Consider the following 16,922-nt stretch of genomic DNA (forward strand, 5'->3'; position numbering starts at 1 on the left):
TCTATCCCAGAAAGTAGAGGGAAAGTCGTTTACACATCCTCCTTTCTGAGACAAGACTTTCACAAATGGATTTTTTAAAATATTATCTACAGTGAAAACTAATCCCCCAACATTGTTAAGAACCTGGTGCAAGAAAAGGGATTTTGACAAAGGAAAAATCTATTTCTGGGGTGGGACCTGTGTTGCCCGGTGAAATGTCCCTATAGCACTCATTTCTAGGTATAAATAAATGCTAAATATACCAGAGAAAAAAAGCCATATGGAATGCTGGAGTTACTACCTCCAGCTCGCTCACCCTCATAGGGCGTCGGTATAGCACAGGGGCGAGTGGAAGCCACTATAACAGAGGCTTTGCCAATTATTAGTCTCCTCTCTCAAAATCCCCCTCTAGAGAAGTGCCGTTTACAACGTCTTACCTTCCGCTCGCTACTACTACCTCTGCCAGAAACCCTCATTCCTGAAATACGCACCCAAGCTTGGGCCAGCTAAAGGGTGGGGAAAAGGAAAAAGAGAGGGATGGGTTCACCGGGCGACACAGGTCTTCCCCAAGAAATAGATTTTTTCTTTGTCAAAGTCCCTTTTCTGGGCTCAACCTGTGTTGGCCGGTAAAATAGTAGCAGAGAATTTGCCATACAAGCTTGGTAAACAAAAAATTTATATGAAAGGAAAATAAAAATTTCTTAAAATTATTGTTTTAATAACCAAGGTAAGAATAACAAATCACAAATGGTAAAAAGCACCTAATATGACCAAATCCATACTATCCTGGGAAAAAGAAACAGGTAATGAACATAAAAACAAATATAATAATGAACTATGTACATGTACAGGAGTGGGTTGATGAGCAATCCAGTCTGGAACAAAAGGCAGAAAGGCAGGGATAACAAGCGAGGCAGGTAGGTGAGAGTGAGTAACAAAAGATAATCAATAGCAAAATAATAAAATACAGATAGAGAGTTACAAACTAGGCCGTATCAGGGGAGACAATGTTCCCTGCAGCCACTGCCGAATATTTAAGGGCCTCTTGATTTTTTAGATAGTGGCGTTTAAATACTGTCGGGGATTTCCAACCCGTATATTTTTTAAGATCCTCGAAGTTCATATGATGAAAATAATTAACTGAGGTACCCACTGCCCGAATATCATGGACATGAATGACTGAATCCGGATTGGCTTGTTTAATAAAATAAAGAATTTGTTGTATGATTGCCTTCAAGGAAATGGTTCCACCATTCTCTCTAATAAAAAGAGGACTTGAAGACATTTTAGAAGTTCTGCCCAGATAAGATTTTAATGCAATAATAGGACATAATGATGGGTCCTGTGGAAGAGGGACAATCTTCCATGGAGGCCACCTGTTTTGTGGGTCTTCATTCTTTGGTAAAAATTTCCAATCTGGAGAGAGCAGACTTCTCCTGACGGGTGGAAATCAATATGATATGGTTCTCTATAGAGAGCCAACAGTTCAGATATTCTGGCGCCTGAGGCCAGACTCATTAAAAATAATGTTTTCCTGAGAAGGGTTATATATGAGCATGATTCATTATCAGTATCTGAAGCCAACCTGAGTACGTCATTCAAAAACCAGGAGACCATGTGAGGGCGGTCTACCGGTCTCAGACGAGCACACGCTCTAGGGATAGATGAGAAGTATGAATCTCTTAAATCAATATTAAAGCTAAACTGAAATATCTTCCTCAAGGCAGATTTAGTCGTAGTAATGGTACTAGCAGATAGGCCTTTTTCGAACCGAGTTCTAAAAAATGAAATTGTCAGATTCGTAGTCATCTTCTGGACACCTGATTCTTTTAGAAAGATGGCTAGCTTCCTTACTGCCGAATCATACTGCCTGAGTGTTGATTCTCTTTTGTCTGACTCCACGAATAGGGTGTTTAGTGGGTCAATACTAGCATCCTTCTGTGCCGCAAACTTCATGAAGTCCATAAAGTTAGGGCATTCAGAATTCTTGAGGAAGCTGACACAGTCCGAGTTTGTACTATTTGAGTCAGTTTTGGGTTGGGAATCCGTCTGGGACGGAGTTTCAACTCAAGTAGAAGAGGACACCAATTGGTCCTTTGAAAGATCCGAGTTTGTGTAGAACTTTCAGCAAGAGGTTTATTGGCGGAAATAGGTAAATCTTCTGCCAATTGTTCCAGTCTATGGACATTGCATCTGTGGCGTGAGCCAGAGGATCCAGATTGGGAGCCACATAACACGGAAGTTTGTGATTGGACTCCGTGGCGATTTGTTGGCAAATCCAATGGAATGATTTTGTGTCCAAGGACCACTCCGACTCCAGCGGAGTTGTTCTGGATAGTGAGTCCGCAATGACATTCCATGCTCCTGCCAGGTGAGTAGCTGACAGGTGCCAATGATGTTTAATTGCCAACGAAAAAATTGCAATCATCACATGATTTATTTGGCTCGACTTGGAGCCTCCTCTGTTTATGCAATAAACTGTCACTGCGCTGTCCGAGACTAGTCTGATATGAATGTTCCAGGCCGGAGCTAGTTGTTTCAAGGTCAGAAAAATGGCCATTGCCTCTAGTACGCTGATGTGGAACTGGCAGAATGTTGTCGACCATGTTCCTTGAACCTTCTTGTACTGAGAGTAGCCCCCCCATCCGCTCAGAGAGGCGTCCATGTGGACTATCAGTGACGGCGGGGAAATTGTAGTGGCACTGATTTGGAAAGACTCCAGACTTTCGTCCATGGGCGGAGTCTTTTCCTTAATATTGGCAGAATTAAGATTTTGTCTCTGAACTTCTTGTTGGCTCTTTTCCGCCAAACCCGATTGATATCCTTCAGTCTGGCTTTCAACAGAACATCTGTTATTGAAGCAAACTGAAGTGAACCTAAGATTCTTGGGTACGACAAGAAGCCCGTCTGTTCTTGAGGAATTGTCTCGTAGCTTTCGCTATCTCTCTGCACTTCTTTGGCGGAAGAGATAGTTTGTGTGTGGTTGGGTCCCATTGAATTCCCAACCATTGAAAGCGAGACGCCGGAATGAGACGGGACTTTTCCTTGTTTATCTGGAAACCCAGGTAGTCTAGGAATTTTATTACTTTGACTGTTGCCTTACAACATTCCTCGTCGTTGGTTGCCCAAATGAGCCAGTCGTCTAGGTAAGCTACTAACATCACCCCCTGAGCTCTTAGTTCCTGTACTACTCTCTCTCCTAGTTTGGTGAATATTCTGGGCGCTATGTTGAGCCCGAATGGCATGACTCTGAACGAGTAAGCTTGTTTTTCTAGTCTGAAGCCTAGGTATGGAGAGAAGTTTCTTGCTATCGGTGCATAATAGTAAGAGTCTGTAAGATCGATAGGGGTGGTGACGACCGGAGACCGGACAATTTGCCGTAAACAAATTTGCCGTAGGACAATTGATTGTAAGACATTTTGCCGTAAGAAAAATTGCCGTACGGATATTTTGCCGCAAGGACATTTCGCCGTAAAATGTATATGCTTTGTCATGTTAATAAGATTAAAAAAAAGAAAAAAAAGGATAAAAAGAAGAAAGAGAGAGAGAGAGAGAGAGAGAGAGGAGGAGAGAGAGAGAGAGAGAGAGAGAGAGAGAGAGAGAGAGAGAGAAGGGTCGTTATAAATTTTGACACCTGTTGTTAAATGTTTAAATGAGGTCATTACAAATTCGGTAGTTTACCTTATTTTTTATTTATTTTTTTTTTATCTTAAACCTTTGTATTATCTACTTTTATCAGTTGAAACTTAAACCCCTACGATGCCGTACACTATCAAAAGCACCAGAGGTTGTGATAATCTCGTAGATGATTTCAACTTCATTTACAGGCAAGAAAGAGAATATGGAGGCAAGGTTTATTGCAAAGCAAGAGTACATACAAGATGGAATATTGAAGAGATTTCAATCTGTAAAACTGTAAGTGAGCATACCCATCCAGCGAACCCTAGCAAACATAATATGCAAAAAACAATTGCGCATATGAAAGAAAATGCACTGAAATCCCAGCTAGCTTCAAGATCATTGATTGGTGCTGCATGCGAGGAATTAGAAAACGCAGGACGCTCTCTTATGCCATCAATTTCAAATTTGTCAAGAAACATAAGAAGATGGAGACAAAAAGAAGAAAAGGCCCCTCCTATTCCAAGAACAAGAATCGGTTATGTAATTCCTGAAGAATTTGCGTGTTTACAAAACGGAGAAAGATTTTTACTTTATGATAGTGGAATGGGAGATGAAAACAGAATGTTGATCTTTGGTACGATTGCAGGGTTACACGATCTAGAACGACATACAAATTGGGCATGCGATGGAACATTTAAGGTTTGTCCTGAAATCTTCTATTAGTTATATTCTACATGTCATCATAGGACATGCATGCATCCCACGAGTTTACGGTCTCCTTCCGAATAAGACTAAGGAATCTTACAATACATTTTTTCAAAAGGTTAAAGATTTACTGGAGTCCCTAGAACCTGAGAATCTAATGATTGATTTCGAACCAGCTAATTTTTTAAGTTTTTCTGACATTTTCCTTTCTGCAAATGAAACAGGCTGTTATTTTCATTTCTGTAAGAATGTTTACAGAAAAGTGACAGATATTGGGCTTAAGGTTCGATATCAAAGTGATTGTGCTTTTAATACAAAAGTAAAGTGCCTTATGACACTTGCATTCATACCGCCTTCAGACATCATTGATGCATTTATAGAGTTGGTTGATGATGATGACTTACCACAAGAACTAGTTGCATATTTTGAAACTCATTACATTGGGGGAGAGAGAGGGAGGGGACCTCGTCGTCGTAGAGTTTCTCCAACTTTTCCTATCGAACTTTGGAATGTTTATCAAAGAACCCTAGATCAGCTGGCTAATACCAGTAATGGAGTAGAAGGGTTCCATAATGCGCTTCAAGCATCTGTGACCAATACGCATCCAAATTTATGGAAACTCATCAATGTATTGAAAAATGAAGAATATCTTTCTAAAAAGAAGATAATCGATGCAGAAAGAGGTGAAACAGCAGCCAAGAAACAATACAAAAATGTTTATAAGCACATACTAAGTATTGTCAGAGGTTATGATCAAAATGCAAAACAACATTATTTATGAGTAATTGCTATGAACTTACATGATTTTTAGCTTTTAATTTTTTTTTTTAGAAAACTTTTTAAATAAAGTGTGTGGTCTTCATTTTTTTTTATCCTTTTCTTATATATAATTATAATTAAATGAATACATGAAAATCAATGAAAAGTGATAAATATACTATAGTTACATTGATCTCTAAAAGAAATAAGCTAGAAACTAAAATATACATTTTACAGCGAAATGTCCTTGCGGCAAAATATCCGTACGGCAAGTTTTCTTACGGCGAAAAGTTTTACAATCAATTGTCCTACAGCAAATTTGTTTACGGCGAATTGTCCTAGCTCTGTGACGACCCCACGGGGAAGTAAGGTCCGCACCTGCAAGACGGTTAGCATGCAGAACTTGTCGCATTGAATGTATGAGTTGAGAAGGGACAAGTCCAGAATCACTCTTCGTTTGTCCAAGTCCTTCTTCGGTACACTGAACAAACGTCCTTGAAACTTCAGGTGACTGACTTTCTTTATTGCCTTCTTTTGAAGAAGGTCTATGGCATAGTCTAGAAGGTCTGTCGTTGGAATCTGATGGAAACTGACTGGTGGAGGAGGCCCTTTCTTCCATCTCCACCCCAGACCTTTTGATACAATACTGTGGGCCCATGTACTGAAGGTCCAATGGTCACGGGAGAGGTACAGTCTCCTGCCTACCTGCAGAGACTCATTGACTGGTTGAGGTCTTACTTCCTCTGCCTCCTCTGAAGCCTCTGCCTCTTGAGAGAACTCTAGAGCCAGCTCTCTGCCGGTAAGCACCTCTGGCTCTGCTACCCGTTGCATGCCTATTATAGCCTTGAAATGCCCCCTGTGTTTCAAAGGAGGCATTGAAGGCTGGGGAAGTCACAAGGGCAGCCGAACTCGAAGGCTGTTGAGTCGGTTGACTCTGCAGTAGAACAAACTGCTGTTGTGGCTGTGCCTTAGATGTCGAAGACTTGCTCATCTGGGAGACAGGAACTGCCTGTACCACTGCTTGAGACTGAGAGGTCTGGAAAGGCTGATACTTCCTAGGCCTCTTCCTATTCTTGGATTGTGGTCCGGGGGTCTTGAACTTCCTTATGAAGGGAAGTCCCCAGCGGACACGAAGGTTCTGGTTAGCCCTAGCCGCCTCACTGAGGACGCTGTTAACCACGTCCTCAGGAAAGAGGTTGGCCCCCAAGATTGATGCCTTTATGAGCTTGTTAGGCTCATGCCTGATGGAGGCATTAGCAAAGACATGCTTCCTGCAGGCTCGTCTAGCCACTATAAAATCATACAGGTCCGATTGAAAAGCCTGCAGCAGCGACGTCATCAAGACCCGGAATAGAGGCTCCTCTGCAAAGACAGAAGCTGTCAACTCTGCAGTGGTGACTGAGATAATTGACCTGCTCAGCCTACACGTTGCTTCGAATTCTGCCTTAATCATGGTATCCGGAATTCTAGGCAAACGTTCACTGAATTGTGTGGAGGCACACTCCGGGTCGAGTTGGCCCACCGTGAACATTGCCGAAGCACCAGCCCAACACTCCAGATCTCCGGGAAAGAGCAAAGAGGTAGGCTCCGTCTCTTTTAGTTGAGGCATGGGTTTGTCCTCTATTCCGGCTTGCAGTGTCAATTCTGCAATCTTTGATGTGCAAGGAGTCGGGACGCTATCCGGCGCTAAGAACATGGTATAGCAACCTTTGTGGGGCGTCAACTTGGTGTTGACGCACTCCCATTCTGTAAGGGTGCGGACCCATGCCGACTGAGCCTGATCTCTAGGGTAGATAACTGTCTCTTTCAGGACCTTGTCTACCCTGACCAACACTTCCTCGGCTAGTCTAGCGTAGCCCGGGAAGGGGAATTGTAGGCCCGGCGGGAAGAACTCATAGTCTTCCACATGTCGGGTTCCGCAACCCTCAATTGTAAGCATGCCCTCTGAAAATGGAGCATGTAGAGCCAACCGCCATGGGTTGCTATTCTCAAATGGTGGGAGCTTGGATGCGTCCGGCACCGCAAAGGACTGCGGTGTGCTTCCGGACTGAAGAAATCAGGTCACCAATTCCTCCTGGGCTTGTAATCTTTGGGTCAGACATGATGGACTGTCCGGATGTCTCTAGACCCAAGGCGAGTTGAGTGGACATCGATTGAAGTCTTGAGCCCACTACTTCGCTCATCTTCTGCATGAGAAGAGTGGCAAAAGCCTCCTGGTCGAAGCCGGACTTCGTCGGTCTGGCTTTAGAAGACTTAGCTCTCGACCCCTTGGGTGGGGGAGTCGAAGGCTTGACTGGTCTAACCGCCTTCAGCAGAGGTTTCGTCTTCAAGGTTTTCACCTTGAGGATTACCGAGCCCGACCTATTCCAAAAGGTCATGGACTTCCCAGGGAAGCCCTGAAAAGAAGAAGAAGAAGGAGTTGGGCTAAAGGAGAGAACGTTAGCCCCACGACTACCTGCCTCACTTACCTCCCTACCTTCCTCCTGGTCCTCGATGGCCATGGGCTCCCAGTACAGGCTGATGGCCGCCACCTCCTCCATCATGTCATCGCACAAGCCCTCTTGGTCCTCCGGGGGGGCTTGGGTCTCTTGGCGGATCCGCTCTATGATGGGAGCCGCTACTTCCGCCGGTACTGCTGCCGAAACCTTGGCGTTCAGGTAGAGGAGGGAGCACATCTCCTCCAACAGCACGTAGGGTTGGCCGGCTCCCACGTTCCTTCCAAACCCCCCTACCCAGGCCTTTAGGGTCGACATTGAGGAGGCCTTGAGCGTCAGATCAACCTGTAAGAGATAATCAAATCAGGTTCCCCAGTGTCGGGGACTTTTCCTCGTTATCTAGTTTGACTATTTGCAACCGATATGAGTAACATAGAATTCCTAACAAGGCCGTAACACACCACGCAGCCTTCCGGGTGTCAGACCACTCGTCCCTCCAGGTGGATGGCGCAGCTGGCATGAGACCGGCAGACCTCATGCCCATACGGTTTATACAGGACGGCTGGGCACCCCACCTCCTGGCAGCAAACCATCTGTAAGTTGGAAAGATACATGAGTATCGTCAAATAATGCCGCCGGAGTTAATTCCAGCGGTATGAGTACACTTAAACTAGTTACTTAACCAGCTAAAGGTAATATCGACTATAATCTTCAACTTACTTGTTATTAATAAAGGTCTGGATGTCTCCGCCTGCTCCGGAATCCATACTTTGGGTATTGCCAAAGCTATAACCGGCGGAGTGGGCCTGATACAAGCAGAACAGGGAAAGAAGACAAAACCTAAGCCTAAGTCTGATCGCACTGGAGTAGAGTAGCAATACCCAACCAATTGGAGGAGCATTCTCTGAGCCCAGTTCCGCCCGCACCGGAGTGGGCAGCAGCGATAACATACAAGACGGAAAACAGAGCAGCGGGAACAGAGGTACATAAAACTCTGGTGTATACATCCTGGCGCATGTGATGGTAGACCACACTTCGCCGGAATAAACACAGGCCCGGAGACATACCAACAGAAGCTACATAATAAATTTTCTTAATATTAAGCTCTGAATGTCTCCACCTACTCCGGAATCCATAATCTCGTTATCACAATAGCTATAACTGGCGGGGTTTGCCTGATATGAGCAGGACAGGGAAAATAGGTAAAACCTAAGCCTGAGTCTGATCGCACCGGAGAAGAGTAGCAGTTCCAAGTCAATTAGAAACGCATCTCTAAGCCTAGTTCCTACCCCACTGGAGTGGGGAAGCACCGATAAGACTAGAGAAGTACGGAAAACAGAGCGGCGGTACGTAAATTCCGGCGTATAGCCTCCTGGCGGGTGTGATGATAGACCACACCTCGCCAGAAAAAACACAGGCTCAGAGACATACCAACAGAGATTACATAATCTAATAATCCCCAAATCTCCTCCGACTAATCCCCAGGACCGTGCTCTAGCTGTTGTTCATCGGTAGGATTACTTGGGCAGCGAGCTAACAAAGCAGCGCCGGAACGAGTCCGTGACGGGGGGGAGTGTCTGGAGGAGAGTGGACGAGTCGTGATCGCCTGGCCACAGCAACCCATCAGTGAATACCACTTCTCGAGAAGCCGTTAACTACCCTACTACTAAAGGGGGCAGAAGACGGTAGGCCAACTGACACCCTAAAGGGGGCAATGGCCCAGGCTACACTCAACAAAAATAATTCATAAAATAATTGATGAGGAATTATTGGTAGTACTGACGAAAAAAAGGGGGGGGGGAGAAAACTGCACCCAGCTAAGATCCCAGCCCAACCCTCCGAAATCGGAACAGTTCCGGTCAGGTAGGCTAGGATGGCTCCTATAAAGACGTCATGAAGAGGATCCCTAGAACCTAACTCAACCCTCCAAAATCGAATCTACCGATCTGGTCAGGTAAGACAGGCCTAGCCCCTACATACGTAACAAGAGAGGAACTCTCTAGTCCTGGGCCACCCTCCAAGCAAACATATCCGCCTGGTCGGGTTGGCGGTACAAGGAGCCACTAAGGGTGGTGGGATATACTCAGCCCGCCTAGCCTACCCTCCAAAACCTAGCCTAGGTCTGGTCGGATAGGCTAGGGTAGGACATCATGAAGAACTTCCAACCTTATCAAATAGCAATACAAGACTATAATCGAAAACAAATCTAGAAATATACATGCATGAGTACCGCGAATGAATGAGGAATCTTCACCTCTAAAAATAAACTTACGTACCGCTAGGCTAGCCTAGGATGCCAAAAACACAATACTTGCGCATAACGTTATGAAGCATATCACCGTACGCATGAAAGGGAACCAACGCGCTCCTGAGGGACTGATGATAACGAAAAAGGCCCTATAATAGGCTAATAATGTAAGATCAAACCATAAAAAACAAAGCCTCAGTATACGTCAGGAGCGAGACGGGCCCTATAATAGTCTAATAACGTAAGGAACAAACCGTAAAAAACAAGGCTCTCAGTATTTGTCAGGAGCGAGAATGACGATAAAGAATACGAAAACAGTAGCCTATACAGTGAAGTGCTAAACGGTGAATAAAATACGCAGCGAGATAAAAATCGCACACGCCGCCAACCATGCATCCAAAATGGCGGATCGTAAGAGCGTCATACCCGGCTCCCAAGAACAAGAGACTTAAAATAAGGGCCAAAAATGGATGCATCGTTGCCCCAGCGTGTTCAAAAACGATAAATGGAAGTTCAAAAACGATAAATGGAATACTCAACTTAGATGAAGAAGCTTCTTGATCAAGGGAAGACAAGATGCTTCGCAAAAAACACTTCCTGGAGACAGTGAAAACGGCGCATGCAGACACGAGAGTGCTATTTCAGGAATGAGGGTTTCTGGCAGAGGTAAGTAGTAGCGAGCGGAAGGTAAACGTTGTAACGGCACCTCTCACCGACACCCTATGAGGGTGAGCGAGCTGGAGGTAGTAACTCTAGCATTCCATATGGCTTTTTTCTCTGGTATATTTAGCATTTATTTATACTTAGAAATGAGTGCTATAGGGACATTTCACCGGCCGACACAGGTCGAGCCCAGAAATTAAAGACATCATCTATTCAGCAATACCAGTCCGTGTAGAAGATATGGTTAGATTATATCCATACTAAGAGCTCAGTTAAGATTGCTATAGAAACAATTAAATTTTCTTAAACAGGCAGGCCCCAGTTATATGCAGGGGTTCCTTTTGTGGGGGTGTGCAGATAAGCAAAAACCGCCATCAACCGAAACTCAGTTATTTATGGCGCCGATAACCGGAACTCATCCTGTTATAGCACCATAAACCACCAATTTTATGGCACTAGACAAGCCCCATAAAACTGGATTGCCAATAACCGGGGATTGCCTGTATGCCTTTTTGAAGACAAAACATCTTGCAATTACAACAATCATGGCATATGTGCTTTGTGGATTCAGGATTAACTCAAGCATGGAAGACCCGTTCATGATAGACTTCTAATTATTTTGTTCCTGAATAAGGTACTTAGACTTATATCTACCCCTCAATTCAGTGGACCCAATACAACTGCAACTCACATGCTATAAAAAGCAATCTTTCTGATTGCATTAGCATCAAGAGCCCATATTAGTGAACTGGGTTCTCTTACATGGGGATGATATATCACACAAATTTCTTATAATCAACTATTATTGTCCCCTGACCCATCATTCCTGGCTAAGAATGAGGATCCTTTAAGAAAGCTCCTATTCTTATAAGAAAACTAAATTTGGCAGACAAAACATTAAGCCCAGTTCAAGCACTTTAGGTTTACCTAGAAGTCATGGCAAACATCCCAGAAAGTCCAATTTTCCTACTCTCTAGCATGAATAAACCACTCTCTACAAGGACTAAGAATAATTTAAGTGCCTCTCTTTAAAAAGGCAAAACCACACTCCTGTCCTAGGTCGCATGACATTAGGAAATAAGTACTACATCATTGGGCGTTCTTCAGAAATGTCTCTTTTGAAGAGGTCTCCAAATGTACAAGGTGGTCATCAGCAACAGTATTCTTATAATATTACTATCCTGAACTCAAACAAATTCAGCTACACTGTGTATCAGTAGGTGGTGTGGTTAGTCCTGACCCCATAGGCACTACAGTGGAAAACCAGGGGTCTTCCTAATGGGTGGGTATGCTGACTATCACTTGGGAAGGTGTAACAATACCACAACCATACCCAGCATACTTACGTAAGTCACTACAGAACTTCACCCTAAAAATGTAAGTTCTTATTTAGTTTCTTGCTTTTTGTTACCAAAACTTGTGCCTAGACCTTGGACCAGAAATGTTTTAATTTTCTCTCTGGGTTGTTGGGATTAAAATTTTGACAGCTGAAGCCTTTTGTCACCTGTCAATTTCTTACCTATTTTTGGCAGTCACTTTGAGTCGTCAAAACCCTCCCACTTCCCTCATGACAAGGCATGGGATTTGGTCAAGGGATCATCCTATGTTGACCATCAAAGAGTAATGGTTTAAGGTCTTTCACCAGCCCAATCATAAACAAGATTGCCAATGTACATTAGTCACTTCTTCCAGATTTTGACATAGAGGAAACTGGCTTCAGCCTCCCTATGATAAGAGAAAATGGCCTATTGTTTTTTAGTCCATTATACTCTATCATATGTCAGTGTTTATCATTACAACACATCACCAGGCTACAAGACCAGGCTAAAAGATATTTCTTTGATATTAGTCTAGTCACCATGGAGAAAGCTGGCACACCATGGAGGGTAACTCCTTGAGGACTCAACAGTGACTACCAAAACTAGGTCTTTCCTATGACCAAACTTGTTTTTTTTTACATTTCATTTTCTGCTTGTATTCTTGTTAATTAGCTTCACCTATTTTTCACTTAAGTGGACAAGATGTAGTGTTGTGTATCAGCTGGAGATGTATTAGACAATGGTCACTCCCAAAAAGAGAAAGAGACCATTCTCTCTTCCACACAATCACCTTAGATAAGATACAAAAATGCCCAGTCAAGGACAATGGATGAGCTACAAAACTTGTTAGGCAGCCACCACAGGACCAAGGGAAAGCATGTCCACAGACTTGTGGGAAACATCTCTTACATAAAAAGAGGTGAACATGGATTGGCATAACCAAGTACGTACCAGCATTCAAAACTTTATGAACAGCAAAAATTTTCTTGAAAGCCAGAGAGGAACTTATGTCTCTGATATCATGTGCTTTATCCTGCACAGACTCGGTGACAGAACCATCAAGAGATGAATAAGCCTGCATGATTGCCTCACGAATCCATAAGGAAATGCTATTCTTGGAAACCTCTTTCTTTGATTGACCCATACAAACAAAAAGCTTACGACACCCCAGTCTAAGATGTCAAGTCCTTTTGAGATAGCAATGCAGAGTTTTTATAGGACACAACAAGAGGTCTTGTGGGTTATTATTCACAAAGTCATTCAAAGATGGAATGGAAAAGGAGGCAAACCTGTCATCAGATACCAAGGGATTTTGGTTCTTGGCCATGAATTCTGGGACAAATTTGAAGTTCACTGACCCCCAACCCCTAGTGTGTTTCACATCATAACTAATGCCATGAAGCTCTCCCACTCTCTTCAAGGAAACTAAGACTAAAATAAAAACTGTCCTCAGTGCCAAGTTTCTGTCCAACGAATGACGCAAGGGCTCGAAAGGAGCCCTAGTGAAACTTCTAAGGACAAGTGAAACATCCCATGTGGGAGGCTTAAGTTCTCTTGGAGAACAGGTCTGTTTGAAACCCTTGAACAAGGAGATCTCCAAGGATGAGATGTCTACACCGCTCAGGCATAACACCAAGCCTAAAGCCGCTCTGTAGCCTCTGATAGCAGAAACTGAAAGGCCTTTCTCATCCCTGAGGAAGACCATTTTGGAGTGCCAACAAGTACTCAGAGTCCACTGAGCCTACCACCTTTGACAAAGCTGCGTCTCTCCTAGCTAGTAGAAGGTTAGCACTAAGTTGGGCCAGATAGGAGAACGCCTTACCACCGGACTGCAACAGCCTAGTGAGGGAAGACAAACTCACTAACCCCTCTACCGACCTATCAGAAGCGATCCTGGCTATCGCTGTTGACCATAAGTCTAGCCACGATACTGTCTGAAAAATGGAAGCAGCTGTAGACTTCACAGTCAAGGCTTCCTGAAATGACAAAGAAGGACTTTCCGACCAAACCTGCTCTAAGGTTAAACCAGGCCTGAGACGAATCACGTCTGGGTATGCTGACAAGGCATCAGATGAACCAAATTGGTTGAATAATACTTCCTATGCCGTGTGAGAGGAGGAGGAAGAAACTTGGATGACCCCTTCGAATGCAGAGAGTCATCTCAGTCCGACCCCATAGCGTTCACATGCTGTAAGCTCAAAAGAAGACTTAGGGTCATGACTGGCACCTAGCAAGGCTTCCAAACATGTAGGTGTGATCGAAGACTGAGCCTGAGTCCTACATTCAAGATTGTTGAACCCAAGAATGACGTCATCAACTTCTGAAAATTAAGACAAAAACTCTTGAATGTCTCCTCCTGCAAAGGAGACCGACGATGAGATGAAGCAGGTTTAGCATACGATTCGCTAGAGGGTCTAGCCTTCTGGATATCAAAGGCAGGGGAGACACCTCCAACACTCGGCGAACCAGCTACCGAAGGCTGTTGAGTGTCCACAAACAATGACACCAGAGACCGATCCCTGCTCAAACCTCATCCAGATTCGTACGAAGAACCAGGTACAACACTGGTGAAACGATCACGTAAACATATGTCAGACGAAGCACGTACGCATTCACATAAGGAACAGTGTACACAGCTGTGTGACGATACAAGTACATGTCCGTGAGACGTCAATCGAGCCCGGTCCTGAATCACAGAATGTGAATGAAGCGAGCTTCTTGAAGGTGAACGATTCTCAGTCAAGACTTCTACCAGTCGAACGAGGAACCCGTCCTTGGACCAATTTGTTGATTGAAGAATCCTTACATACAGCCTGAACCACCTCCGCTTCTGAAACATTAGACATCTTGATACATCCGGCATGATGATCTTGACCCAAATTAGAACCCTTGATTCCATTGTGATGCGTGACAGCTAGATCTGCAGTTTGCAAATTGGGGGCCATTATTAAATTCTTTTGGTTTTGCTGCATTCCCATATTCACAACAATTCCTTTATTGCCGAGTTCTTTGTAAATATGGTCTTTGATCACAGCTCCAGCGTAGGATTCTAATTTTTACAGTTGATTCTATTCAATCAATGTAAGCTTTGTCCTTTTTTAAAATATAGTAGTACTTTATTTTGTTTTGTATGCTACTTAATCTTTTTTCTAAGAAGTCCAACATAGTGCACCTTCATTGTTTTGCAATATTACAGTACCCTGCACACCACCCATTATGTCATGTTTTGTTACTCTGGCATTGATGATTTCTTTAGTTGTAATTAGCATACAGCTTCCTGACTGATTTTTAGTTTGGTTTCAACACCAAACACTTGTGTTAATTTGACTCAATGATATTTAATTTCTTGAATATTTTGCTCATTGTCATCATCATCACTGTCTCCAACACCTTGTGGTGCAAAGGACCTATGTGAAATCTAACCAATTACATTTTGTCTGTGCTTTTGCTTCCACCTGTTTACACTCATCTCCAGCGTTCCATCTTGTAGTTTTTTTCCAAGTAGGTTGCAGTATCTGCTCATCAGATAATTTTCAACAGCACTATCTTTAGTCGTTTTCTACTACCAGGAACCTTAACCAATTTTCTTTCTAATATTTTCCCAAGCCTACAACAAGACAACACTTGAAACAATGGTACAACCAATTACAGCTTATACTCATATATACACAATGCCCCTAGTGTCTTGAGGGGTGTCACCCCATTGGCATCTGATCCAAAACCAGAGGAATGTGGCATTTGACTTTTATCTCACTCGACCACGCCAGCTACCATAACTCTATTATGGTGGCGAGTCATGCTGCTTAACCTCACCTTCTTCATGTTCTAAAAGTATTCCACATCATTGTCAAAACCATGCAGTGGTTGTTTACCAAAGATTGATCTTTTAAGAATAAAGACTGAAAATGGAGGGGGTGAAGATAAGAGAGCCAAGCTAATTTAGTTTATAACAAACTTCTAGGACTGAGTTATGACTTGTTTAAAACTTAGGTGTTGTAAGTGTTCTCTAAAGCCCCACCTATTGGCAAAGTGCTAGCTGTTTTAGTGGTTTGCCATCAAGTTTGAGATAATTATATGAAACACAACCAAAAGTATATTACAACCCAATAAGCAACTATGTAAGTTTGGAAGATAAGCTCAGAATATATTTGGTAACATTGGAAAATTCAAGAACAAACTAGTCCCAAAACAGAATTTAAGTTCTTGGAGAGAACAGATAAGTAATATGTACTTGGGTATAAAAATCATTAAGGCTTTGTGTATCAATAATGACGTGATTCTTGTACTATACAAAGTACATTTTTATAAGATATTACCTTTTTGAATCATTACTGGGAAAATAATATACTATTTTTAATTGGGAATCACTCAAAAGTTGAGAAAATCCATTTTTAAAACCTTTTAAACAGTATGAAGTTTTCCTATGGCTTTCTCTTTGTTTGGAAACTACCATTTCCACTGCAGTTAAAAGAATGTGCATTACATATGTATTAAGTTTCTTGTTCAAAGCGCAATAAGCTAACAGGAATACGTAACAAATATTCACTAAATGCAATCTTTGACATGTAAAGAATTAACACTCACCAGAAATCTGAAGCCAATGTAAACTTTTGAATTTCAGTCGGAGAACACAAATACATTCCATGACCATAATTTGTAAAGCAGAAAGTCCTCGCAATTCTGACAAAGAAAAATAAAATAATAAAATTCCATCCAATATCCTGAGACTTCCTTTTAAATTAAAAAAATGACTAAATTGTTAACAAAACATAAATGAACACATCTGAAATATGTAAAAATATATAATTACAACTGAACCTACAGGTCATAACATAATGAGATTGTATGATGTCAAAATAAAAAAATCTCAACTTGAGTGATTTAAATAAAAAATCACAAAATTCATTTAGGGTACTGAAATTTCTAATGCCAAGTTTCATATCAAATTATTGTAAACACAGCAATCTGGAACCTAAAACCCGCAATAACTTGAATTATCATGAATCAAACTCACTACAAATTATCAAAGATCAATTAAATTTTCAAAAGTCATGTCATAAAAATTTAAATCAATCAGAACTGATGCAAGCGTATAAATAAGAATAATTTGTATTTCAAGGGCACTTAAATAAATACTGTAATTTATACATAAGGATAATCTGATCACTGTCCCCTAATTATTCATATGCTCAA

At 42.5% G+C, this 16,922-nt stretch overlaps 1 protein-coding gene across 5 annotated transcripts in view; it reads right to left on the reverse strand.

Moving 5' to 3' along the window:
- The window catches only part of LOC135220913 (syntaxin-binding protein 5-like), a 1,025,750-nt gene that overhangs the window by 31,236 nt on the left and 977,592 nt on the right, over positions 1-16,922 (reverse strand). For all 5 annotated transcript variants that reach the window (XM_064258544.1, XM_064258545.1, XM_064258543.1 and 2 more), the window contains one exon: positions 16,314-16,409. In XM_064258544.1, the coding sequence (XP_064114614.1) occupies positions 16,314-16,409 (96 nt within the window). The remainder of the gene's footprint in view (positions 1-16,313; positions 16,410-16,922) is intronic.

The sequence above is a fragment of the Macrobrachium nipponense genome, chromosome 2 (genome assembly GCF_015104395.2).
Source record: "Macrobrachium nipponense isolate FS-2020 chromosome 2, ASM1510439v2, whole genome shotgun sequence".
In the NCBI taxonomy this organism is placed as follows: domain Eukaryota; kingdom Metazoa; phylum Arthropoda; class Malacostraca; order Decapoda; family Palaemonidae; genus Macrobrachium; species Macrobrachium nipponense.